Here is a 26,454-nt window from a genome sequence, read left to right as displayed (position 1 = left end):
TCCAACACTGCCACGTCTTTCCTATAATGAGGCGACCAGAACTGGACACAGTTCTCTAAGTGTGGTCCAACCAGAGTTTTGTAGAGCTGCATCATTACCTCATGGCCTTTAAATTAATCCCTGGAGTTACACCCAAGTTACTGGAGTGTTTGGCCTTGTTTCCAGCGACTTGCTCTCTGCTTAAATCTGTTATCTGTGCTGAGGGTGCATGTTGACTGCATGTCTTTCTGGCATAGATCCAGATCTCTGAGAACTACCGTATATACTTGTGTAAGAGTCGACCCCCCCCCCCACCTTTACAAAATAGACCCAAAAAATTGGTCCAAAAAATTTGACTACATACTCAGTAATTCTTCCATTTAACAATCCTCTTAAAACACTGTTGTCCAATAGCATTTGTGGCATCCGCATCAGTGACCCTGTATGGAAATGTTGAGAATGTGATTTTGACTGCTGATGTGGTGGGATCAGTTTTAGTTGATAAACAAAGTGAGAGAGTCGAACCCAGCCTTAAAAATGCTTAAGATGCTTGTATCGGAGCCATGTAGGTATCGGGATGTGTGGGAGGTGGGTGCTCCACAGCACCCAGTATCGAGGGGCTTCCCGCTACAAATGTCGGCATTAGATGTACTGTTGTACAAAGCCAAAACTGTAGAGTCTCACAGCTCAGAGCAGGCCCTTCAGCCCAACTCATGCATGTTGACCAAGTGGAAATCTGGGCTAGTCCCCTTGGCCTGTGTTTGCCCCTTATCCTTTTAAACCCTTCCTATTTGTGAATCTGTCCCAATGACTTTTTAAAATTTAGACACACAGCACGGAAACAGGCCCTTCAGATTACTATTTGAATGGCAATAGATTGGGAGATGGGGAAGTGCAGAGAGACCTAGGGGTTCTTGTGCACCAGTTATTGAAGGCGAGCATGCAGGTACAGCAGGCGGTTAAAAAGGCAAATGGTATGTTGGCCTTCATATCAAGAGGGTTTGAGTATAGGAATGAGGATACCTTACAGAGCCTTGGTGAGACCACACCTGGAGTATTGTGTGCAGTTTTGGTCACCTTATCGAAGGAAGGATGTTCTTGCAATGGAGGGAGTGCAGAGGCGATTCACCAGGCATTGCAGGAATAACTTGTGTGAAAAGATTGTACAATTTGGGATTGTACTCGCTGGAGTTTAGAAGATTGAGAGAGGATCACATAGAGACATATAAAATTCTGGAAGGACTGGACAGAATGGATGCAGATGGGATGTTTCCAATGGTGGGGGAGTCCAGAACCCGGGGTCATGGTTCGAGGATAATAGGCAAACACTTTAGAACCGAGAAGAGGAGGAATTTCTTTACCCAGAGGGTGGTGAATCTGTGGAATTCATTGCCACAGAGGGCAGTAGAGGCAGGTTCAATGAATATATTTAAGAGGGAATTAGATCTATTTCTTCAGTATAAGGGTATTAAAGGTTACGGAGAGAAGGCGGGAACGGGGTACTGAACTTTAAGATCAGCCATGATCTCATTGAATGGCGGAGCAGGCTCGAAGGGCCAAATGACCTACTCCTGCTCCTATCTTCTATGTTTCTATGAGCCCAATTACACCCGTTTGACCTACAACCCCTGGTGGGAGGAAACTGGAGCCCCTGGGGGGAAAACCCACGCAGAAACGGGGAGAACGTACAAACTTCTTACCGACAGCGTGGAATTCGAACCCCGGTCCCCGTCACTGGTGCTGTCACAACATTGTGTTAATCGCTACGCCAAACGTGCCTCCCCTTGAACATTGTTGTTTTACCTGTTTCTGCAATTTCCTCAGACAGCTCGTTCCAGATATGGACTGCCCTCTGAGTGGATGAAGTTGCCTCTTTTGGTCCCTCTTGAATCTCTCCCCTCACTTTAAACCTATGCCCCCTCTAGTTCTAGAGTGGTCTACCCCAGGAGGGGAAAGACTGCAAACATTCACTTTATCCATGCTCTGCATTATTTTTGTACACTCCAGTGTCACCCCTTGGCCTCCTGCTTTCCTGGAGGAATAAAGAGGCAGCCTCTCCCTACAACTTAAACTCAATCCCAGGAACATGCCCATCAAATCTAGCTGCCTGTCAACTTTCATGTGCGGAGCAGAGGTAATGTGGCAGAGAAATGTGAGATTGTATATATGGGTAGGCATCCACAAGAGATGCCTTCTGTGGTACATGTGGAAGTGTCGAGTAATCGGCATTTCTTTTTCTGATTGAAATCATTCACTCTTGCAGTTCTGCTCCATTTTCCCGGAGATGGTGGATAAACTGATTGTGCTGGACGGATATGGCTTCTTTCCACATGACAGAGTAAGTTTTGCGATGCCGGAGAAACTCAGCAGGTCATTCAGGAAGTAAAGGGTCACCAATGTTTTGTGCCTAAGCCCTTTGTCAAGGTAAAAAAGCAGGCAGCATCTGAATAAAAAGGGGTGGGAGAAGGGGCAGGGGGAGGAAAACCAGCTGGGATGTTGAGGGGGGAAGGGGGTGGCTTTCTGAATGGAGAGGGAAGGGAAGAGGGAGTTAGCGGAATGAGTCAGAGGGGTAGAGAAAGAGAGAAACTTGGGGAATGGGTTTAACAGAAATGGGAGAAGTCGATGATAATACCATCTGGTTGGAGAGTTCCCAGTATTGGGTGTTGTTCCTCCAATTTGTGATAGCTTCTGGGAGTGCATGAGACCACGTGTCGGTGTGGAATTAAAATGGTCGGTCACCGACACAACCTTGCTGATGTAACAGCTAGAGTGAAGGCGGTCAACGAAGCGATCTCCCAGTCTGACCAGATGCAGCAGATTTACAGGTGTTGCTGCACTTGGAAGGACTGTTCGAGGCTCGGAATGGTGGTAAGGGAGGATGTGTAGCATTTCTTGCGGTTGCAAGGTTTAGGTACTGAGGGGGCGATTAGTGGGAAGGGATGTGTGGACGCTTCTTACCACTGTGCATGCATTTATGCATGCATGCGCACAAAAGCCTGCTAAATTTAAAAAGTTTGAGAGTCTTCAAAAAGCCTGGATTCTTGGGTGGCCTTTGGATTTTGGACTTCTACTGTAATTTAAAATAAATATATTGTAGTGGCGGCTACACTGCTCCTTCAATAACACACACAACCAAATGGGTTGAGCTCAGTGAGCAGACTAGACTAGTTTATTTCAGGCTGCAGGGCTGCATTTATACTCCCAGCCTGGACCTGGCTGAGAACTGCGCTGGAGGGCGCTGACGTCACCTGGGCGTCACGTGGTCCCCGAGCACGGGTTTTCGAGTCCCGTGCTGGAAAGAAGGGAAACCCCCGACGGCGCCATTTTGGCCGGCTGCCCCGCCGCATGGCTTACAAGCAGGGCCGGTTCGCCAGCCTTGTGTTGAGCTGCCACAATATCAATATTTTGGGATGGTTTTCTCAGTTAAACGATACTGTTCGTCAATCTCACAGAAGAAATTATTCCCCAGCCTGGTAGTCCTGATATTGATGTTCCTGTACCTCGTTCCTGATGGTAGTGGGTCAAAGATACTGTGTGCAGGATGGAACGGGTCCTCAATAATTCTTTGCGCCTTATTCCAGCAAAAGCTCCAAATGAATGTTGTCAATAGAGGCAAGAGGCACCCTGGTGATCTCCTCGGCCGTTTTTATAATCGTCTGTATTGACTTCTGATCCGATGCTTTGCAGCTACCGTCCCACACAGTGATGCAGCCCGAGAGGACGCTCTCAATTGTGGAGTCCTCTCAAGTGCACAGGGCACCAGAGATGCATACCTAGCGCAGGTTGGAGTTTGCTGGCTGACATTCTTCCAACAAGCAGGTGGTTAAGAATTGTCTCCCATCAGGCAGTTTACAGGCTGAGGATGCAATGTCACAGCGGAGAGGAAGTTGGTGAGGTGTGGACTGTAGAGATGGGATGGGAGATTAATCATAGATCCACCTGAAATAAAACTAATTGCACATTCTGTCCAGAGGAACGGCAGAGATTCTGACGAGCAATTGGAGAGTCGAAAATTGTCTTTTGACTGGTTGGGATTGCTTTCTCTAAACAGGTTTTCTCTAAAGAGCTGTGTTTGAATTACTAGAACACTCATCAAGAACAAATTAAGAAGGCAATCGATGGGCTTCTCAAACTAGAGAAGGAGAAGGGGTCACCCAGACTCTACACTCCGGATGCAGCTCTGAAGAGGTTAGTTATGATGTTTGCGTAACGGTTAGCGCCACGCTGTGACAGCACCAGCCATCAGGTTCGAATTCTGCATTATCTGTAAGGCGTTTGAATGTTCTCCCTGTGTCTGCGTGGGTTTTCCCCGGGGGGCTCCAGTTTCCTCCCACCATTCAAAACATACCGGGGGTTGTAGGTCAATTGGGTGTAATTGGGCAGCACGAACTCGTGGGCCGGAAGGACCTGTTACTGTGCTGTATGTCTAAATAAATTTATAAATTTTAAAATGAAATGATTGGCCAATTAATCTGCAGTGCCATTGTTGGTGAAGAACAGTTCTTGGGTTTTCTTTCTCAAGAGATTTGGGCACTGTTGGATGTATTGTTCATTGTCTGGTGATGAGCTGCTGTTTCAATAACTATTGCACATGTGAAGCTGCTTCTATAGTGGTGTTAGGAAGTGACATTTAGTTGGATATTCTTCCGATAGAGGCCATGGGGCCCCTTTACAACAGCCTGAGCTGATGGGCTACGACATGGATCACCAGGTGCTACCTCCGTGTGGGCCCTTGGCCAACTACTGGCATGGGGGCTAGGTCGCCTTCGTGGATCACCATGGGAAACAAATGGCAGCACTGACCCGGGAGGAGAGGGGAGCAGAGATCCCTTGTCCAACTCTTCTCTGCAGGGTCCTACTTCCCGGTCTCGGCACCGATGATCCCGTACAGCTTTAAACATCCTGCAGAACGGGGCTGGCAGAGATGTGCTGAAGCAGTACTGTGCTCTGAGTACGGGGTATGTTTATCAGTGAGACAGCAGGGTATCGACAGCAGCTGGCAATTCAGAAACCGCAGTATGTTTGGGAATTTGCTGGTGAGGTCACTGGAATTGGACAGAGTGAACAAAGTCCAAACGAGAGTTGCCTTCCATGTCCAGAGGTTTGGTGCTGTTCGGATTCCCTGCTTCTTAACTAATCTCTCTTTTACCCTTCAGACTTTTGGAGGGAAATGAATCTGTAACGAAGGAAACTGGCAAAATACTGCTGCAGCGGGGATCCAGTGAAGTGTCTGGAGGTACAGTCAGAGGCTCTAGGATGGGGCAGCTGTTGTTCACCACATTCACATACAGTAAACACAATCAGTACATTAACACCAACAGTTTAGAGCATCTACATCACTCTTGCTTCGTCTTTAAGCAACACACCCACGCAGTGTTTGAGAGACTGTAACACAGAGCCCAGTCTTGCAGGATCCCAGACTGTGGTCCTAACCCACAGGGCCTTCGCTGTGGCTATACCAAGCTTCAGCACAAGCCGCTTTCAGGTGGCCAGAATACCCCAATGTAAAGCCGCATGAAATCCCCGAATGTGGCTGTTGGGAGGCTGCCTGAAAGCGGAAAACCCTGACCCGAGGAGTACTTACCTAACCCTCCTCGGGTAAGCGTATTCTCTGCTTCCAAGCGCTCCCCCAGGCACCTGAAAGCGGGTGGGACTACGGCCACAGTCAACAGGAGCCGTCACTGCACTGTGGCACCTCTCCCCGCTGTGGACCTTGCAGGTGCCAGAACAGCGCCTTCATTGCTACCACTTGAATGTCGCTTCATGCATACCCGCAGCCGGCTCTGGAGCTGCCTTCTCCCAGCTACTCCACCTGAGAGCAGTCACAGCCTCTTGTATCCCTCCTCTTTTGATTATTGTGCATCAGGTGCTAGTCCAAGGAGGTGAATGTGAGTATGAACCTTTGTGCCACGGTCATGTGATCACATCTATGGGAAGTAAAAGGCAATCGATGCTGCAGGCCTTTTACTTCCTGTGGATGGTGTGTGACCTGCTGAGTTTCTCCAGCGCTAGACCCCAGCAGCGGCAGATTTTCTTTTTTTTACCAGCAGTCATTAGCCTCGTTCTGATTCAAGATGTAGAAACGAGCGGAGTACAGGAGCTGGGTAATGATCTCTGCACCAGAAACCAGAGCAAAGTAAGGACTGCAACCCTCAAATAGAACCGTGATCTGGCTGAGATCAAAAACCAGTCACAGACAGCAGGCTCAACAATGGTTTGTTAGCACAAGATCACAAACATTACATCAAGGACCAGCTACTCGGGAAACATTGAGGGAAACTCGGCAGCAAATCAGTTCCCTTCCACAAACATTCCGAAATGTATGTGCCACTTTCCATGAAATGATGTTTCAAACCAGAAAGGATCTTGTAATGACACACAAAAAAGTCTTTTCTAGTTGTTGGTAACTTCCAAGAGCAACTCATGAATTCCATTTCCCATCCACATTTCCATGAACACTTGCAATGTGCTGTCTCTCACACACAACCATCAGCTTCACCTTGATTAATTTTTGCTATTAAAATGCACACTAATGGTAACTTTGGCCAGTTAATCCACCAGCGTGACTATAGGAGATGGGGGGGGGGGTGGTGGGTAGGGAATCACGTGACCACAGCAAGACTGTGCAAACTCCACACGAGGTCAGAATCAATCCCCGGATACTGGGGTTGAATCTCTTGTCCATAGCTCACACTGTCCTTTGGCCAGTTTCTAGGGAAAACATTCAACAGAATGTGTTGGAAATCGATGGGAAGAATCAAAAACAAGTTTAGAACTTCCATGGAGATGGCTGCACGAGAATGGTGGTGGAGACAGTCCCAGATCTGAAACGTGAACTGTTTCTCCCTCTGATGCTGCCTGGCCTGCTGGATGGTTCCAGCTTTTGTCAGTATTATTTCCGCCATCAGCAGTTTGTGAGTTTTGTTTCAAATTGAGAATTTTTGTTTATTTCTCATCACTGCTGTTTCTCTTTCCAAGGTCTTGTGTTCACCAGAGACATAAAGATCAACCTGGTATGTTTCCTGTTGATGCTGGCTATTCCGCGTAAGTGATCGGTGCTCCACTTCCTTCTGTTTTAATGCGAGTTACCTGCATGGGCCTTGCCAGCCAGTCACCACAAGCAACAAGTGCCGGCATCAGGCAGAACCTGGCATTGGTCCTGGCAAAGGAGCATTACCAGGCTGAGCAATTAAATTCCCCCCCCCTCCCCAATCAGTCTGAATCCCCTTCCCCTCCCCAATCAGTCTAAATCCCCTTCCCCACTCCTCTGTGTAAAGGGGAATGCAGGTCTGCCTCTGCGATCTGTACTTTTTTTCTGAATATTGTCTCCCCATACCTGCCATTGAGTGGGCAGGGACGAACCACTGCCTTGAAGAGATCCACCCAGCACACAAGCCTGTGCCACCCAAATACCCTTCAGCCCCTAGTACGTTTTGAAGGGTGGGAGGAAACCGGAGCACCAGGGAAAACCCATGCAGACACGGGGAGAACGTACAGACTCCATACAGACAGCGCAGGATTCAAACCCGGGTCACTGGCACTGTAACAGCGTTGCGCTAACCACTACACTAAATGTGCCGCCCTGAAGGTGCTCCTGCAATGCTGGTGGGAGGGAGTTTCAGGATTTAGAACAATACTAGTGAGTAACGGTTTAACATTGACTGTTTACAAGGAGCAGGGTCATTCCTGCCAGCTCCATTTGTCCTGTCTTTCCCCTCTCTGAATGCACACACACTCAACCCCATCTCAGCACTGATGTAACCTTGATAATGATGTAAGTAAATTTCTTCTGGTGAACGATTGAATTAAACCATACACAGACCCCCATGAAACCTCAGTCAAAGCGAAGAGGGGTTACCTTGGTGTTCCAGGCCATGCAGGTTTTCAAGCATCCACACAAGGCGTTCGGAGAAACAGACGTCTGAATGGATCAGGAAAGCGGATCTTAATGATTCTCTGTTCTTTGTTCCTTCTCCAACCTGAAGCCCACTCCTGCGAGGATCACCATTGAACAGTGCCTAGAGTTGCAGAAGAAGATCACAGCAGCTGTACTCCTTATTCTGTAAGTACATCACCCATCTGAGTGGTTAGTACCAGTCTCACCTGAGACGTAACAATGTGGGTTCCAGTAAAGGCTGGCACTCTGCAGTAATGTGCAGATGCCAGAAGATTCAGGAGCTGAATTAGACTATTCAGCTCATCAGGTCTGTTGCTGCTGCTCCATTCGAATCACGGCTGAGATATTTTCCTCTCAACATCATTCTTCTGCCTTCTAACTGTATCCTTTGATGCCCTTCCTAATCAAATATACCCATTGACTTGGCCTCCACAGCTGTCTTGGCAACAAATTCTACCGATTCACCACCCTCTGATAAAGAAATTCTTCCTCTTCTGTTCTAAGATGTCGTCTTTTAATTCTGAGGCCATTCCCTCTGGCATCTTCTCCACGTTCACTCCATTCACTCTGGCTGTTACATCAGCAAGGTCGTGTCGGTGACCGACCATTTTAATTCCACACCGACATGGTCTCATGCACTCCCAGAGGCTATCACAAATTGGAGGAACAACACCCAATACTGGGAACTCTCCAACCAGATGGTATTATCATCGACTTCTCCCATTTCTGTTAAACCCATTCCCCAGGTTTCTCTCTCTACCCCTCTGACTCATTCCGCTAATATTTCAATGAAATTCCCCCATCCTTCTGAACTCGAGTGAGTACAGGCCCTCAAATGCTCCTCATACGTTAACTGTTTCCTCCTTAACAACCTCTGGACCCTTCCCAATGCCAGCCCATCCTTCATTCGATGATGGGGCCCAAAACTGCTTGCAATAGTCCCACAGTTCTAAACTGACATCCCATCCATTCTCTCCTGTGGCTATTCTGAATTGAAGAAAAGGAATTCTTCCCCATTATCTAGAGGGAATATTTTCCCTTCAAGCAAATCACTAAACAAACACTGTTGCTCCAGCCACATTGTGTGTGTGAGGGGTTTTACTGGTGAGCTGCTGTACTTCTGACAAATGTGCTTGATCTTCAGGGACACCCCACTAGCAGTAGGGAGCTGTGTGACGACCTGGGCTTGTGGAAGGTTGTAGAAAAACACAGGGATTTTGAGCTTCAGTATTGGCTGGGGGAAGGAAGCTGAATGTAGCATCATCTCAGTGAAGGACACTCTTTGGTCTGCCCAGAACGTTGGTCTTTCAGCACACAGAGATGTCAGTGGGGGAGTGCTGCTGACTGGCACATTCCAGGCTGCAGGAGTACATGCTGAGGGACTCACTGAGGCTTTTTTTTAATTTTTAATTTTTCACACTATAAACCACATTGATCAAGATACATACATTTTTCTATAACAGAAGAAATAACATAAAGATAGTGGGCCTTAAGGAAGATGAAGAAGGCAAGAATATGAGGGAGTTTATAAAAGAGTGGATCCCTAAGACCCTAGGATGTCCAGAACTACAGCAAGAAATGGAAATAGAAAGGGCACATAGAGCATTGGCCTCTAAACCACAACCACAACAAAAACCAAGATCTATTGTAGTAAAATTCCTAAGATATACTACAAGAGAAAAGGTACTGGAGAAGACAATGGAAAAAGTAAGAGAGGGCAACAAACCACTGGAGTATAAAGGGCAAAAAATCTTCATTTATCCAGATATAAGTTTTGAACTCCTAAAGAAGAGAAAAGAGTTCAATACAGCAAAGGCGATTTTATGGAAGGGTATAAATTTATACTAAAGCATCCAGCGGTATTGAAAATATTTATTCCAGGACAACAAAACAGACTATTCTCGGATCCAGAAGAAGCACGAAAATTTGCAGAACAATTACAAAAATAGACTGAGGGAGGAAGACGGGTAATGAGAGTTAAAATGATCACGATTGATATGTATGTGGGTAAAGACAAAAATAGACTGAGGGATGAAGACGGGTAATGAGAGTAAAAATGATCACGATTGATATGTATGCGGGTAAAGAGGTATAAGAGAATAGAGACAATGTGCATACGTGAATGTATCTGTACTTAGAGGAAAATATAGATAGTATAGACAAGAATTAATAAGGGAAGGTAATGGAATAGAGAGAATAAGGAGGGAATTAAAAGAGTGACCTTTGTGACATATGAAAAGTGAAATCTTTTCTGGGGGGGGCTGGGTGGGGGAAATAGCGGTCACTGCAAAATCAGTTGACGCTTGCGAGTGGATTCGCAAATCCAAATGGAGAGGGGAGATGTGGTTGTCCGACAAGGGATAAAGGACAACTCAGGAGGGGAAGGGGAGATTGGGGATAAATAAGATAGAAATAGGAGAATAAGGAAAATGTTGGATGTTGTAGGAATGTTGTCTTATAAAGAGTTGAAAATAAGAAAACAGAAATGAAAAAGGAGGAAAGGTAATGATGGAAAAACGGAAAGAGAAGATAAACAAAATATAAAATGGCTACGCTGAACTATATGACTTTAAATATTAATGGAATACATAACCAAATTAAAAGGAAGAAACTACTAAATTTAAATGAATAAATGTATTCCATTAGAAAAAATAACATATAGGTTAAGAAATAATATTGAAATATTTGAACAAGTATAGGAGCCTTACATTAAATACAATAGCGAAAACCTACCGGGGACAAACATTACCTAAGTTGATGGAAGGAGAAGGAAAGAAAAGAATGGACTCAGTAGAATTTCTGGTGTATTTTGTTGAATGACAACATTGTCTGACTGGCTTAATGCAACCTAGATTGTATACCTAAAATGGATGAGGGGGGGGGGTGGAGGGGTGGCTTGGGAGGAGGGGGGGGGGAGAAAAAGTCACTGTATATGTGTGAAAAAGAAATAGTGTATATCATGGCTAATGTGATTTATGGTGTGAAAAATAAAAAAATTTTAAAAAAAGATACATACATTTTTCTTTTTATTTTTCACACCATAAATCACATTGACCAAGATGCATACATTTTCCTTTTCAAATATATACAGTGTCGTTTTCTCCCTCCCTCTTCCCATCCCACCCTCCCTACCTCCCCTCCCATTCATTTAAAGTACAGAATCTAAGATACATTAAACCGTCAAACAATGTTGTCACTCAATAAAAATAAACAAGAAATTCCACTGAGTCAATTCTTTTCATTTCCTTCTTCTTCCGTTATTTTAGGTGGTAGATGACCCCGGTAGGTTTTCTCTATTGTGTTTCATGTATGGCTCCCATATTTGTTCAAATATTGTAATATTATTTCTTAAATTATTTGTTATTTTTTCTAATGGAATACATTTATTCATTTCTATATACCATTGTTGTATTCTCAAGTTATCTTCTAATTTCCAGGCTGACATAATACATTTTTTTGCTACAGCTAGGGCTATCCTAACAAATCTTTTTTGTGCACCATCCAAATCAAGTCCAAATTCTTTGTTTTTTATGTTACTTAGGAGGAAGATCTCTGGGTTTTTTGGTATATTGCTTTTTGTGATTTTATTTAACGTCTGGTTTAGATCTTCCCAAAATTTTTTCACTTTCTCACATGTCCAGATTGCATGAATTGTTATTCCCATTTCCTTTTTACAGTGAAAACATCTGTCAGATACTGTTGGGTCCCATTTATTTAACTTTTGAGGTGTAATGTATAGCCTGTGTATCCAGATATATTGTATCATACGTAACCTCGTGTTTATTGTATTTCTCATAGTTCTAGAGCATAACTTCTCCCATGTTTCCTTCTTTATCTTTATATGTAAATCTTGTTCCCATTTTTGTTCAGTTTTACCATTTGTTTCCTCATTCTTCTTTTCTTGCAGTTTAATATACATATTTGTTATAAATTTTTTGATTATCATTGTGTCTGTAATCACATATTCAAAATTACTTTCCTCTGGTAACCTCAGACTGCTTCCCAATTTGTCCTTCAAGTAGGAGTTCAGTTGGTAGTATGCCAACACTGTATCGTGAGTTATATTATATTTATCCTTCATTTGTTCAAAGGATAATAATTTATTTCCTGAAAAGCAATTTTCTATACTTTTGATCCCTTTTTTCTCCCATTCTCTAAAGGAAAGGTTATCTATTGTAAAAGGGATTAGCTGATTTTGCGTCAGTATTAGTTTTAGTAATTGGTAATTTGTTTTATTCCTTTCTACATGAATCTTCTTCCAAATATTGAGCAGATGATGTAATACTGGAGAATTCCTACGTTGTACCAATTTTTCATCCCATTAATATAATATATGTTCAGGTATCTTCTCCCCTATTTTATCTTGTTCTAATCTAGTCCAATCTGGCTTTTCCCTTGTTTGATAAAAATCTGATAGGTATCTTAATTGTGCAGCTCTATAATAATTTTTAAAGTTTGGCAGTTGTAAGCCTCCTTGTTTATACCATTCTGTTAATTTATCTAGTGCTATCCTCGGTTTCCCCCCTTTCCATAAAAATTTCCTTATTATTTTCTTTAACTCCTTGAAGAATTTCTCCGTCAAGTGTATTGGCAATGCCTGAAATAGGTATTGTATCCTTGGGAAAATGTTCATTTTAATACAGTTTATCCTTCCTATTAGTGTTAGTCTTTCCAATGCTCTAAGTCGTCCTGTAATTTTTTCATTAGTGGATAATAATTGAGTTTATATAGATGGCCGAGGTTTTTATTTGTATACCTAGATATCATATTGCTTGCATTTGCCATCTGAATGGTGATTCTTTCTTAAATTTTGAGAAATCCGCATTATTCATTGGCATTGCTTCACTTTTATTTGCGTTAATCTTGTATCTCGACACTTCTACATATTCCTTCAATTTCTTATGTAATTCTTTTATTGATAATTCTGGTTCTGTTAAGTATACTATAACGTCATCTGCAAATAAACTGATTTTATATTCCTTGTCTTTTATTTTTATCCCTTTTATTTTATTTTATGTTCTTATCAATTCTGCTAGTGGTTCTATAGCTAACGTGAACAAAAGGGTGATAGTGGGCATCTCTGCCTTGTTGATCTGCTTAAGTTAAATTGCTTTGATATATATCCATTTACTGTCACTTTCGCCAATGGCCCCTTATATAATGCTTTAATCCAATTAATATATTTCTCTGGTAAACTGAATTTTTGTAGTACTTTGAATAAATAATTCCATTCTACTCTGTCAAAGGCCTTCTCTGCGTCTAAAGCAACCGCTACTGTTGGAGCTTTATTTCCTTCTGCATGAATTAAGTTAATAAATTTACAAATATTGTCTGTTGTTCATCTTTTTTTAATAAATCCAGTTTGGTCTAGATTTACTATTTTTGGTACATAGTTGGCTAATCTGTTTGCTAATAGTTTAGCTATTATCTTATAGTCTGTGTTAAGTAAAGATATTGGTCTATATGACGCTGGTGCGAGTGGATCTTTCCCTGTCTTTGGTATGACTGTAATTATTGCTGTTTTGCATGAATCTGGTAAGCTTTGTGTTTTATCAATCTGGTTGATTACTTCCAGAAGGGGAGGAATTAATAAATCTTTAAATGTTTTATAGAATTCTATTGGGAATCCATCCTCTCCTGGTGTTTTATTATTCGGTAGTTTTTTTATTATCTCTTGTATTTCTACTATTTCAAATGGTTCTGTTAATTTATTTTGTTCCTCTGTTTGTAATTTCGGTAGTTCAATTTTGGTTAAAAATTCATCTATTTTGTCTTCTTTCCCTTCGTTTTCAGTTTGATATAATTTTTGTAGAATTCTCTGAAGTTTTCATTAATCTCTGTTGGATTATATGTGATTTGCTTGTCTTTTTTCCTTGATGCCAATACCATTCTCTTACTTTGTTCTGTCTTAAGCTGCCATGCTACAATTTTGTGCGTTTTTTCTCCTAATTCATAATATTTCTGTTTTGTTTTCATTATGTTCTTCTCCACCTTATATGTTTGTAATGTTTCATATTTTATTTTTTTATCCGCCAATTCTCTTCTTTTGGTTGTATCTTCCTTTATTGCTAATTTTTTTTCTATGCTTATTATTTCCCTTTCCAACTGCTCTGTTTCCTGATTGTAGTCCTTCTTCATCTTGGTTACATAACTTATTATTTGCCCTCGGATGAACGCTTTCATTGCATCCCATAGTATAAACTTATCTTTCACTGATTCCGTATTTATTTCAAAGTAAATTTTAATTTGTCGTTCAATTAATTCTCTAAAATCCTGCCTTTTAAGTAGCATGGAGTTTAATCTCCATCTATACATACTTGGAAGGATGTCCTCTAACTCTATTGTCAATATCAGGGGTGAATGGTCTGATAATATTCTAGCTTTATATTCTGTTTTTCTAACTCTGTCTTGCATGCGAGCTGATAACAGGAATAGGTCTATTGTTGAGTATGTTTTATGTCTACCCAAATAATATGAATATTCCTTTTCCTTTGGGTGTTGTTTCCTCCATATATCCAAAAGTTGCATTTCTTCCATCGATTTAATTATAAATTTGGTTACTTTGTTCTTTCTGTTAATTTTTTTCCCAGTTTTATCCATGTTTGAATCCAAATTAAGGTTGATATCCCCTCCTATTAGTATGTTCCCTTGCGTGTCTGCTATCTTCAAAAAAATACCTTGCATAAATTTTTGATCTTCTTCGTTAGGTGAATATACATTGAGTAAATTCCAAAACTCCGAATATATCTGACATTTTATCCTTACATATCTCCTTGCTGGCTCTATTATTTCCTCTTCTATTTTAATTGGTACATTTTTACTGATTAATACAGCTACTCCTCTAGTTTTTCAATTATATGACGCTGCTGTTACATGTCCTATCCAATCTCTCTTTAATTTCTTGTGCTCCATTTCAGTTAAATGTGTTTCTTGCACAAATGCTATATCAATGCTATATCAATTTTTTCTTTTTTCAGTAAATTTAGCAGTTTCTTCCTTTTGATTTGGTTATGTATTCCGTTAATATTTAAAGTCATATAGTTCAATGTAGCCGTTTCATACTTTGTTTATCTTTCCTTTCCATTTCCTCATCATCACCTTTCCTTCTTATCCATTTCTGCTTTCTTGTTTTGAACACTTTATAAGACAACATTTCTAAAACATCAAACATTTCCGTTATTCTCCTATCTAAAATTTCTTTAACCCCACTATCCTCTCCCCTTCCTGAGTTGCCCTTTATCCCTTGTCGGGCAACCACATTTCCCCTCTCCATTTGGATTTGCAAATTCACTCGTCAACTGATTTCGTAGTGACCGTAACTCCTCCCCACCCAGCCCCCCCAGAAAAGATTTTAATTTTCATATATTACAAAGGTCACTCTCTTAATTCCCTCCTTACTTCCTCTCTTCCCTTTCTTTCCCTTATTAATTCTTATCTATACTCTATATATTTTCCTTTAAATACGGATACACTCATGTACACACATATATACATACACACCTATATATATACACACATACATATAGTTCGTGGTCATTTTTACTCTCGTTACATGTCTTCATCTCTCTGTCTGTTTTGTAATTCTGCAAATTTTCGTGCTTCCTCCGGATCCAAGAATAGTCTGTTTTGCTGCCCTGGAATAACTATTTTAAGTACCGCTGGGTACTTTAGCATAAATTTATATCCTTTTTTCCATAGGATCGCTTTTACTGTATTAAACTCCTTTCTCTTCTTCAGGAGTTCAAAACTTATGTCTGGATAGAAAAATTTTTTTTGACCTTTGTATTCCAGTGGCTTTTTGTCTTCTCTTATTTTCTTCATTGCTTTCTCCAATATATTTTCTCTTGTTATATATCTTGGGAATTTTACTAAAATGGATCTTGGTTTTTGTTGTGGCTGTGGTTTCGGGTAATGTTCTATGTGCCCTTTCTATTTCCATTTCTTCCTGAAATTATGGTCTTCCTAGGACCCTGGGGATCCAAATTCTCTCATATTCTTGCCTTCTTCATCTTCCTTAAGGCCCACTATCTTTATATTATTTCTTCTATTATAATTTTCCACTATATCTATCTTCTGAGCTAACAGCTCTTGTGTCTCTTTAACTTTTTTATTAGATTCTTCTAATTTCTTTTTTAAGTCCTCTACTTCCATTTCTACGGCTGTTTCTCATTCTTCCACCTTGTCCACTCTTTTTGCTATATCTGACATGGCCATCTCTAATCTATTCATTTTTTCTTCTGTACTTTTAATTCTTCTTTTTATTTCACTAAATTCTTGTGATTGCCATTCTTTTACTGATTCCATATATTCTTTAAAAAAATATATCCATTGTCTTGCCTTTCCCTTCTTCTTCCTCTGGGTTGATCATCTGTTGTTTCCTTGTTTTCTTTTTACTCTCTTCTTTCTTGCTCTCGTTGTTTTCTATGTTCTCTTCCTGTTGTTGTGTTGTGGCTGTCATCCTCAGCTGTGGAGATCGACTCCTCAGCTGGTCCCCCCTCCCATCAGTGTTTTTTTTGTCATGCGCGGTTGCGCACTTTTGCTTGTCTCCACGAGCCATTTTTGTAGTCCCGAGCTCGGGACTTCGACTGACCTTAGGGAGCGGGCTTCTCTCTCCGCGACGGGCCTCCTCGGACAGGTAAGGCTTTCACCTTCTTCTTCTGACGTCCTTTTTTCTTCGCTTCTTCCCTTTGCTTTCGACTTTTCTTTCTTCGCTGCCATTTTCTTCCCACCTTTACTTTCACTTTATTTTAATTTTTATGTTTGTGCCTTTGTGTTTTCTGTGTTTTTTTTTAACTCCGGAGAGGGCTGGAGTTCCCCGACCGGCCACTACTCCATCACGTGACTCCTCCGGACACTCTGAGGCTTGATGTAGGGCACTGTGGGGAAGGACCACAGTCTCGAGCAGTAGTTCCCAAACTTTCTCGGGCCTTGGCCTCCAGGCCACACCCCAAGTGCTCTCCCCAGCCTCCATACAACAGGACTGGAGGGGGTTAGAGGTGGCACTGAGAGGGGGGGGGGCTTATGTTGATGCAGAACGGGGTGGGGGGGTTAGTGGCGGCGCTGAGCAGGGAGGGGGGGGGAAGTGGTGCACTGAGAAGGGGGGAATAGTAGTGGCACTGATGGGGGAGTTGGTGTCGGTGCTGAACAGGAGGGTGGTAGTGACATCAATACAACAGGGCGGCCACTGAGACCAGCTCTGTGAGAATGCCTTGTTGCTGTTTATTTTGCTCACTACTGCCACCCTGATCCTGGCCAGAAAATTACTGCACCAGCTTCTTCATTAAACTTTGTCGCAGACTGAATAGTCAGAAGACCCGGAATGCCCTCTTTTCCCTCACAGGCCCCTGATTGCCCCCTGACCACCCCCTTTTCTCTCAGTGGCTCCTTGGATCTTTCCACCACCGACAGGGCCCATTTTGGGAATCACTAATCTAGAGTCCTCCTGTTAGCGGGCATTGAGGGGCTGAGACCGAGGGGAAGCCCCTTAAATGAGGCGGAAAAAGCAACAAGGGCCCCAGTGGTGGGAATGGTGCTACAGACTAATTGCAGGATGAATGTAACAATGTATGATGTCAAAACACCTTGCATGATTATTTTAGGGAATAATTCTGCGAATAAAGTTCACTTTGAAAATAAAAACTGAATGGAACAATGTCTAGGCCGTAGCAGATGTTGTTCTGAATCTATTCCAGCCATCAGGGGGAGACTCCAGAGCAGACCCTATACCACTTGGCACAAGATGCTCCTCAGTTGGACGATCAGCGAGAATAGTGGTTCTTAACCAATGGGACATTGTCCCACTGGTGGGCCAAAGTGCAATTCCACATGGGTCTTCAAAAATGTTAAACATAATACTTTAAATTAAAGATGTGTTTCTTACAGAGCTGCCTTTGATTTGAAACTTCTGTTCAGCCATTCCCACTAGTGGGCCATGTCACGTTAGGCTGGAAGCCAGGTGGGCCTGAGACCGAAGAAGGTTGAGAACCACTGGGCGAGATGTTTCTTGGAAGCAGCCAGCTCCTCGCTGCTCTGTTTCACCACATCTGCTATTTCCCTTCCTTAGGGCAGAGGATGGAATATGCAAGAAGGAAAAGTGGAATCCCAATCTCCCGCCGTGCAGTCTCTTATTGGAGGGATACCGGAACATCTCAAAGCAGGTAAAGATAGGACTGTGAAGTGGAATTCTCCATCAAATGGAGTGTGCTTTGCTCTTATTACTCTCCTAGGTGTGTGTGGATGGCCCATGGCTTTGGATACATTTTTATCGTTCATGATTGGCCCTGTTAATTTTGCCATTTTCTTTTAAATCCTTTGATGCCTTCAGTCTGCGTAGTTACAAGGATGTGTCAGACTCATTGGGGCAAGAGTGAGTGAGAGGATCTGCTGCCTTGCAACCCCAGAGTACCAGGTTTGATCAGGTGTGGGGTGGTTTGTGTGGGTGGGAGTGTATTGGTACACATGAAGTTTCTGCACCAGATAAGGATGAGCCATTGAAGGTCTCATGGTTAGAGGGAAATGGATTTTTTCGGCTGCAGGATGTTGGGGTCCGTGACCAGTGACAGCGTAGGATCATGTATCTGCTCCTATTCCTGTAGTAGCTTTCATCTCCATATCTACCCCTAGTCTCTGTGTTTGTGTAATTTAAGCAATAAAATTTGTAGATGCTGGGGTTTGGTGAAATACACAAACATGCCTCAGAAACTCAGAAGGCCACACAATGTTCATCAGAAGTAAACCAGTGGTTCTCAACCTTTTTTCTTTCCACTCACACACCACTTTAAGTAATCCTTCTGCTATCGGTGCTCTGTGATTAGTAAGGAGTTGCTTAAGGGGGTATGAGAGTGGGAAGGGAAGGCTGAGAATCACTGCTCTAGACCCAATTGTCATTGGCCCATTTCTTTTGGAGTTATGAAACCGTGCACATAACGAGTCAATGAGGTACGATTAAAACAGTGGTTTTCAAACTTTTTCTTTCCACTCACATCCCACCTGAAGCAATCTCTTACAGAGCAACGATGCATAGGGATTACTTAAAGTGGTATGAGTGGAAAGAAAAAGTTTGAGAACTACTGAAGTAAATGATAATCACTTCAGGCCTGGGATACCTGATGAAGGGCCCAGGCCCAAAACATTGGTCATCCTTTACTTCCTATCGATGCTGCGTGGCCTGCTGAGTTTCTTCAGCATGTTTGTGTATAGTACTTTTTTTTAATATTTACAGAAAGTTTAACTTTTTTAGACCTACAGCACAGTAACAGCATTTCAGCCCAAGAGTCTGTGCTCCCCAATTACACCCAATTAACGTACACTCCCGGTATGTTTTGAACGGTGGAAGGAAACTGGGAGTCCCCAGGGAAAACCCACACAGACACAGGAGAACGTACAAACTCCTTATAGATGGTGCGGGATTTGAACCCTCCCGATTACTGGTGCTGTTGATCACTACACCAACTACTACTCCCTTTTCCCCGTGCCTCTCCTTCATCTCTTTCATTCAACCCCACCCTCCTGTGTTATGCTCTCTAATCTTCTTTCCAACCATTATAATTCTCCTGTCCCTCTCCCTCTGCGCATCTCGCTCATTCTCCTCCCATTGTTCTATCCCCCTCTTGTTTTGCACAGAACCAGGTGGAGAGAGTCAAGGGAAATCACCACGTCCATTTGAACGAACCGGAGCAAGTTGCAACAATTATCAGTGTCTTCCTGAAGGCGAATCTTGTCTCCAAACTATGAGGATAGATTGTAACATGGTTGGACTGAGTTAAAGAGAGATCACTCACAGAGCACAAAAACAGTCTAGTTACTGGTCCATTGGGAATATATCAGTGCACAAGTTTTATCATTCTTATGTTGGGAAGATTTTTTTCCCAAAAAGGAAACTTTATTTGCAATAAATTATATACAATACAGGGAAAAAAAACTTTAAATTTGAGCAAGTTATTTACAAAAATTCCAACTTTTATGTAGTGGTCGTCATCTCATATCGAATAAGTTATTTACAATACAGGAAAAACTGTTCATAAACTTTTTACATAATGTCCTTTTTCTCATTGATGTTCATTTCCTGTTTCACATTGTTGCCTTAATACTCAGTTACCACCACTGTGGCACCTTGTTGTTTTTCCCTACCCACTGACAGTTGATGGATGGCCTTCAGAGCCCAGTAATGGGGGTGGGGAGAGCTCTGATCTCTAATCCTTCCCCACAGTGCCCTTGCGTCAACTGAACTAAGCCTTAATGTGTCCCTCAGCACATAGTCTTGTGCCAAGTGGTACATTCCCATACTGACATCTCAGTGCACTGAAAGACCACCAGGTTTCGGGTCATCCAAAAGACATCCTTCACTCCTTTCAGCAGTTCTGAACGTTAGACTCAGAGTGGGTCCTTGGGAACCGATTCATAGATTAGAGAGTCTTTTGCCACACTGTCACTGGGGATGAACCGTGACAGAGCCCCCTGCATCCCTCTCCACACTCTCCTCGTGAATCGGCAAAGAGGTGGGCAACGGTCCCCACTGCAGCTGTCCCGAGGACAGCGTGCGTTGAGGGTGATTTTCTTGTCATGCAGGAAGGATCTCACTGAGAGGGTTCCTTTCACTGCTAGCCAGGCCAAGTCTAGGTGATGATGTGAAATTAATTGATGATTTAAAAGGAAGAACCTGATAACTCTGGCGCATTTGGACAATAAAGATATCCAGCAGGCACTGTTCCTTCTAAGCTGGGCACATGTGTGCACGTGCAAACGAAGGAAATTAATAAGTGTGCAGAATATGAACAGTTCCAAGTGTAGAATAGAATCTTAACTAAATACGTTACTTTGTAGAATTCAATCATACTTATACATTGCTAATAAAACTGTGTATTGGCATGTTTTAATGAGTAGGCTGTGCCAAAATTATCTTGAAACAATTTCAAATTTACATTTGCACAAGCATTCAGTGTGCACATACTAATGTCACAGGAAAAAATATTTGCACAGCTCAAGATTTTTGTGCACACTGACTACTAAAAGTGAGAGGGAACATGTGCCAACAGGTGACTTGAAACATGTGTCCTGAGGACATTGATTGGTTTGTGATTTTGATTCTCTTTAGCCACAGGTTAGAAAAATCTCGACCCACAATGTTTGACATTCACTTTAATCAGATGTGGTTGTTTCAATGGGCCAAAAACGGTGGATCCTGGGTCTCATTACAAAGACGCAGCCTAACTTATTTAAAACTCATTGCACCTGGTTTCTTTATTTGTTGATATGTACCATCACTAAGTGGTAATTCTGCCTTACCTCCAGGAAAAAGAATTTCAGGATTATATGTGATGTCATCTATGTACTCTGACAGTAAATCTGGACTTTGATTACACTGCTCTAACAATTTATTTGAAAGGGCTAATCTCCAAATAAAGTGTGCATCAATATGCAAACCAATGAAAATAAAAAATTTAATATATAAAAAAAAAAAAAAATATGCAAACCAATGTATACACAGGAGCAGGTCCCAACCTGGGCAGAGATCAACATAGTTTAATATCTTAGTCCTTGAGAAGTGGATTGTGGAGGCTCACATTAGAACTTAATTGGAAGTCACATCACCTACCAATCAAGGTTTGAAACCTTGCACCCATATGTGCACACCTGACCATTAGCCCCTTGAATCACGCAGTGATTACCTGGGCCGGATCTCCTGCTCACTGCACGATAAAGACCACCTCACTGGAGGAATCGTTGTTAAAAGTCTGTACGCAGTTGCTGGTATCGATATGTTAAGTCTGATTGACTGATTATACTATGTGGTGAAATTGAGAGTACTAGTGTGTGTTCTGCCTTTTGTGATCCCTTGCGTGTGTTTTAAAAAAGGTCCTTGTGTTCAGCCTGCAACCCAAATCAGTCGCCAATCTAGGGTAAATAGCGCCAATGGCAAGCACTTAAATTGCAACCCCCCCCCCCCACCCCAGCAAAATGGTAGTGGCGATAAAACACATGCGTACAATTTATAGTGAGCACAGGAAAATCATTCTTTTTTTTTAAATTTTTTATTTTTCACACCATAAATCACATTAGCCAGGCTACACACTTTTTCTTTTTCACACATATACAGTGACTTTTTCTCCCCCCCCCCTCCCTCCTCCCAAGCCACCCCCCCCCCCCATCCATTTTAGGTATACAATCTAGGTTACATTAAACCAGTCAGATAATGTTGTCATTCAACAAAAATACACCAGAAATTCTACTGAGTCCATTCTTTTCTTTCCTTCTCCTTCCATCAACTTAGGTAATGATTGTTCCCGGTAGGTTTTCGCTATTGTATTTAATGTAAGGCTCCCATATTTGTTCGAATATTTCAATATTATTTCTTAAACTATATGTAATTTTTTCTAATGGAATACATTTATTCATTTCTATATACCATTGTTGTATTTTCAGATTTTCTTCCAATTTCCAGGTTGACATAATACATTTTTTTGCTACGGCTAGAGCTATCTTAACAAATCTTTTTTGTGCATCCTCCAAATCAATTCCAAATTCTTTGTTTTTTATGTTACTTAGGAGAAAGATCTCTGGATTCTTTGGTATATTGTTTTCTGTTATTTTATTTCATATCTGATTGAGATCTTCCCAAAATTTTTCTACTTTCTCACATGTCCAGATTGCATGAATTGTTGTTCCCATTTCTTTTTTACATCGAAAACATCTATCAGATACTGTTGGGTCCCATTTATTTAACTTTTGCGGTGTAATGTATAGTCTGTGTAGCCAGTTATATTGTATCATACGTAGCCTCGTATTTATTGTATTTCTCATCGTTCCAGAACATAATTTCTCCCATGTTTCCTTTTTTATCTTTATATTTAAATCTTGTTCCCATTTTTGTTTAGTTTTACCATTTGTTTCCTCATTCTCTTTTTCTTGCAGTTTAATATACATATTTGTTATAAATCTTTTGATTAACATTGTATCTGTAATCACATATTCAAGGTTACTTCCCTCTGGCAAACTCAAATTGCTTCCTAATTTATCTTTCAAGTAGGATCTCAGTTGGTAATATGCCAGCGCTGTATCTCCAGTTATATTGTACTTATCTCTCATTTGTTCAAAGGATAAGAATCTACTTCCTGAAAAACAATTCTCTATTCTTTTAATCCCTTTTTTTTCCCATTCTCTAAAGGAAAGGTTATCTATTGTAAAAGGGAGTAACTTATTTTGCGTCAATATTAGTTTTGGTAATTGATAATTTGTTTTATTTCTTTCTACATGAATCTTCTTCCAAATATTGAGTAGATGATGTAATACTGGAGAAGTTCTATGTTGTACCAATTTTTCATCCCATTTATATAATATGTGTTCAGGTATCTTTTCCCCTATTTTATCTAATTCTAATCTCGTCCAGTCTGGTTTTTCCCTTGTTTGATAAAAATCTGATAGGTATCTTAATTGTGCGGCTCTAAGGAAAATCATTCTGGCAATAAAACACGTGTTGTATATATATATGAAGGTGAGAAAATTGCAAAGGGGATGAAATACAGACACACATGCAACGCACAAACAACTGGGTACATACAACAAACAAGGAAAAACAAAACAATGCCCTACTGTGGTGGTACACCACCAGCCTATTGCAGGGGACGACCTCTGTACCTGCAGAAGAAGCCAAGAGGACATGGCAACACCTGGCCAGCTGTCAATCAGTTGACCTGAATGGACAAGCTCCACCCTGTTGGCTGTCAATCACTCTCTGGGCCATAAACTGGGTCTGGCCCTTTCAGAGTCAGTCTGTATTTTCACACTGTGTGGTGAAAGTTTAAGTGGAATAAAGCCTGTAGAACAGACTTTATGTTTTGAGTTTGCTTCTGTTCGCACCACACCTACCACCCCTTGACTCAGTGCAGACATGGCTCAATGCTAGGGTCCCAGTTCTAGGGACACTAACTAAATGTTCCCAACCAGTGCACACCTTATCAACAATTTCTCCAGCACTGTTCCACAGTTCTAAGCCTGGAGTGAAGCAGGGAGATCCCAAGATGACAGAGGGCAATTTGAGCACACATGGTGCCTTTTATAGTGCAGGAGGGCTGGGTTGTGTGTTGGGGGGGTGGGGGGTGGGGGGTGGGGGGGGGGGTCAGGTCCATCCCACATCATTTACATGAGCCAGTGCCTCAGTGCCAGCAACGTTAAGCCAATGAAAACAGCCAATGGTGCAAGACCAAGTAAGGGCAGGCTAGAGAGTACAGCCCAGGTCATTTGCAGGATTCCAATGGCCGTCAAAGTCGATAACAAAGGCCAATTATCCCAAGGCCAAATGCAAAGGGATTTAAATTGGCCAACCATAAGTGTGCATGAATGGATGAGGTTGGGCCAAACCTTGATTGGCAGGTGGTGTCTCACAACCAGTTTTTCAATAAGACATGCAAACTTCAGATGAGAAGGTACAAAAGACACGCAGACAGAAGTAAAAGGGAGGCTTTCTGTGGCTGTGTGTCTGTGGCTTGTAAAGATGCGTACCTGAAAGAAAGTATGTTGCTATGTGTCTGTGATGTCCTCCTGGAGCATCCATCTTCTTAGCCCTCGTACAGAAGGGGGCACGAACCAGCTGCCTTTTGTGGAACTGAATGAGTTTATGAAACTGAAATCTCCCAGCTTGGAAAATCTGGCTACTTGCCCATCCCACAAACCACCATGCCGTCAAAGCAACGTTGGCGATACTCCGGGCCTCAAGCCTTGATAGCGTAGCACTGCTGACTGGACAAGGCTCCAGCAGCGTGCAATGTAAGCCAGTTAGACACCCGATGTAAAATTTCACACCTTTCAAATAAAAACACGAAAGAAACTTCAGATGAGAAGGTACAAAATGGAATGGTTGACACATACCTCTTGCATTGGACCCCAAATCACGAGGAGCCCACTCACAGAAAATACAAAAAAACCTGAGCAGGAAAAGTAGAAACTGCAAACAATGACATGGTACAGCAGAGAAAGACAAAAAAAAAGAGAAATTATTCCTCTTCCATTTTAAAAATATCCCAAAAGGGAAGTGCACCGTTCCCAGAGGCACTGCAATACTGGGTCGATGCGTGGAGTGGACGGAGCAAGCCCCTGTTCCATCTCCCTGTTCCAAAAATCAATTTAATATATGGTCCCTAGATAAGGGACGTATCAGATATTAAACTGATAAGAACAGATACTACACTTGATCTTAGCCAAAAGGCCGAGAAGCGATACCTCCCAACTGTTTGAACCTTTTCGCACCCTGCAGCCCCTCTCTCCATTCAGTTGCACAAAGTGGCTGCAAAGCCCGACTCGCCTGCCCCTCTGCAGCCTTGCCGTCGTCTTGGGACCATTTCCCATTTTGTTCGCCACATGTTGCTTTCTCCCCTCCTTTTCAGTCAAACTTCATCATGGATATGTAGACTTGTTGGTGCTCCACCAATCATAGAGGAGAGAAGTGTGCTTATCCGCACCCACGTCACCGGCTTAGCAGGCAGCTGCGAAAGGCAGGCCTCGTAAAGCAGTTCTTTGTCACGCCGGCTGTCAAGGGTCACTTGCTTTCCCAGCCCTGACCTTGCAGTCCCACGACGAGCTGCAAACGAGCGACTCGGCCGGCCATTCGGGCGCGTTAGCGATCCTCGGCGTACCCAGCTTGACGCGAGGCGCGGACCCGATTCCATCAAGTGAAGCAGACAAATAGTTCCTTTTCCCCTGCTTCCGCTCGTGGGGGCTTGACTGTGCGCTTCCTCGTCTTGTACGTACGATCGTGCCCCTCGGGAGCAGGAGTAGACCACTCAGCCCCTCAATCCTGTTCTGCCATTGGTCTAGAGCGTGGCCACCCTGACTGCAGGTTGGACGACCTTCCAATTTCCTGCTTCCTTGCTCCTCGTGCATCCCCCTTCTTCGCCCTCGTACGGAAGGACGTTCGCAGTCTCTGCTCACGCCGTCGCCCTTTAAGGGAGTGTGATAGTACAGATTCGATCACCGATGTCTATATTTACATATGTACAGATGATAGTGTAGGATGACTGTGATTGGCTGAGAGTGTAGCCACACCTACTGGCAGCTCTTAAAGGACTGCTCCTAGCCAGACCAGGTCACTCTGGACTGGTCGACCTACTTGTGATATGCTCCATTCTTTTAGCGTCTCAGCGTAGACTTCAAGGGGTCCCTACCGTCGACCAACCGTAACACCTACATCCTTACGGCCATCGACGAGTACTCCCGCTTCCAGTTCGCTGTGCCCTGCTCGGACATGACTGCCTCCTCAGTTATAGAGGCCCTGCACACCATCTTGGCCATCTTCGGGTACCCCAGTTACATCCACAGTGACAGGGAGTCCTCGTTTATGAGTGCGGAGCTGCGGCAGTACCTTCTGGAGCGTGGCATTGCTTCAAGCAGGACCACCGGCTATAACCCATGCGGCAATGGGCAAGTCGAAAGAGAGAATGCCACCGTATGCAAAGCGTTTACGCTTGCCCTCCGGTCCAAAGGTCTCCCCACCTCTCGCTGGCAGGATGCGCTCACTGGTGCCCGACACTCCATCCGCTGCTTCCTATGCCCGGCGACCAATGCCACCCCCCCCCACCCCCACCCCC

General features: G+C 42.8%; 1 protein-coding gene and 1 non-coding gene across 2 annotated transcripts in view; one reads left to right on the top strand and one right to left on the bottom strand.

The window, feature by feature from the left end:
• Window positions 1–19,912, top strand: part of serhl (serine hydrolase like) — a 41,982-nt gene extending 22,070 nt beyond the window's left edge. The window contains exons 7-13 of the mRNA XM_069909851.1: window positions 2,243–2,317; window positions 4,064–4,167; window positions 5,136–5,215; window positions 6,958–6,992; window positions 7,965–8,041; window positions 17,940–18,033; window positions 19,499–19,912. Of these exons, the coding sequence (XP_069765952.1) occupies window positions 2,243–2,317; window positions 4,064–4,167; window positions 5,136–5,215; window positions 6,958–6,992; window positions 7,965–8,041; window positions 17,940–18,033; window positions 19,499–19,609 (576 nt within the window). The 3' untranslated portion in view covers window positions 19,610–19,912. The remainder of the gene's footprint in view (window positions 1–2,242; window positions 2,318–4,063; window positions 4,168–5,135; window positions 5,216–6,957; window positions 6,993–7,964; window positions 8,042–17,939; window positions 18,034–19,498) is intronic.
• A 4,985-nt stretch (window positions 19,913–24,897) lies between these two features.
• Window positions 24,898–25,088, bottom strand: LOC138749091 (U2 spliceosomal RNA). The gene has a single exon (XR_011348408.1). It is a non-coding gene; the product is annotated as a U2 spliceosomal RNA (small nuclear RNA).
• Between the last annotated feature and the right edge of the window lie 1,366 nt (window positions 25,089–26,454).

The sequence above is a fragment of the Narcine bancroftii genome, chromosome 13 (assembly GCF_036971445.1).
Source record: "Narcine bancroftii isolate sNarBan1 chromosome 13, sNarBan1.hap1, whole genome shotgun sequence".
Lineage (NCBI taxonomy): Eukaryota > Metazoa > Chordata > Chondrichthyes > Torpediniformes > Narcinidae > Narcine > Narcine bancroftii.
Note: the sequence above shows the minus strand (reverse complement) of the source record. Positions and strands in the feature narration are given on the sequence as shown.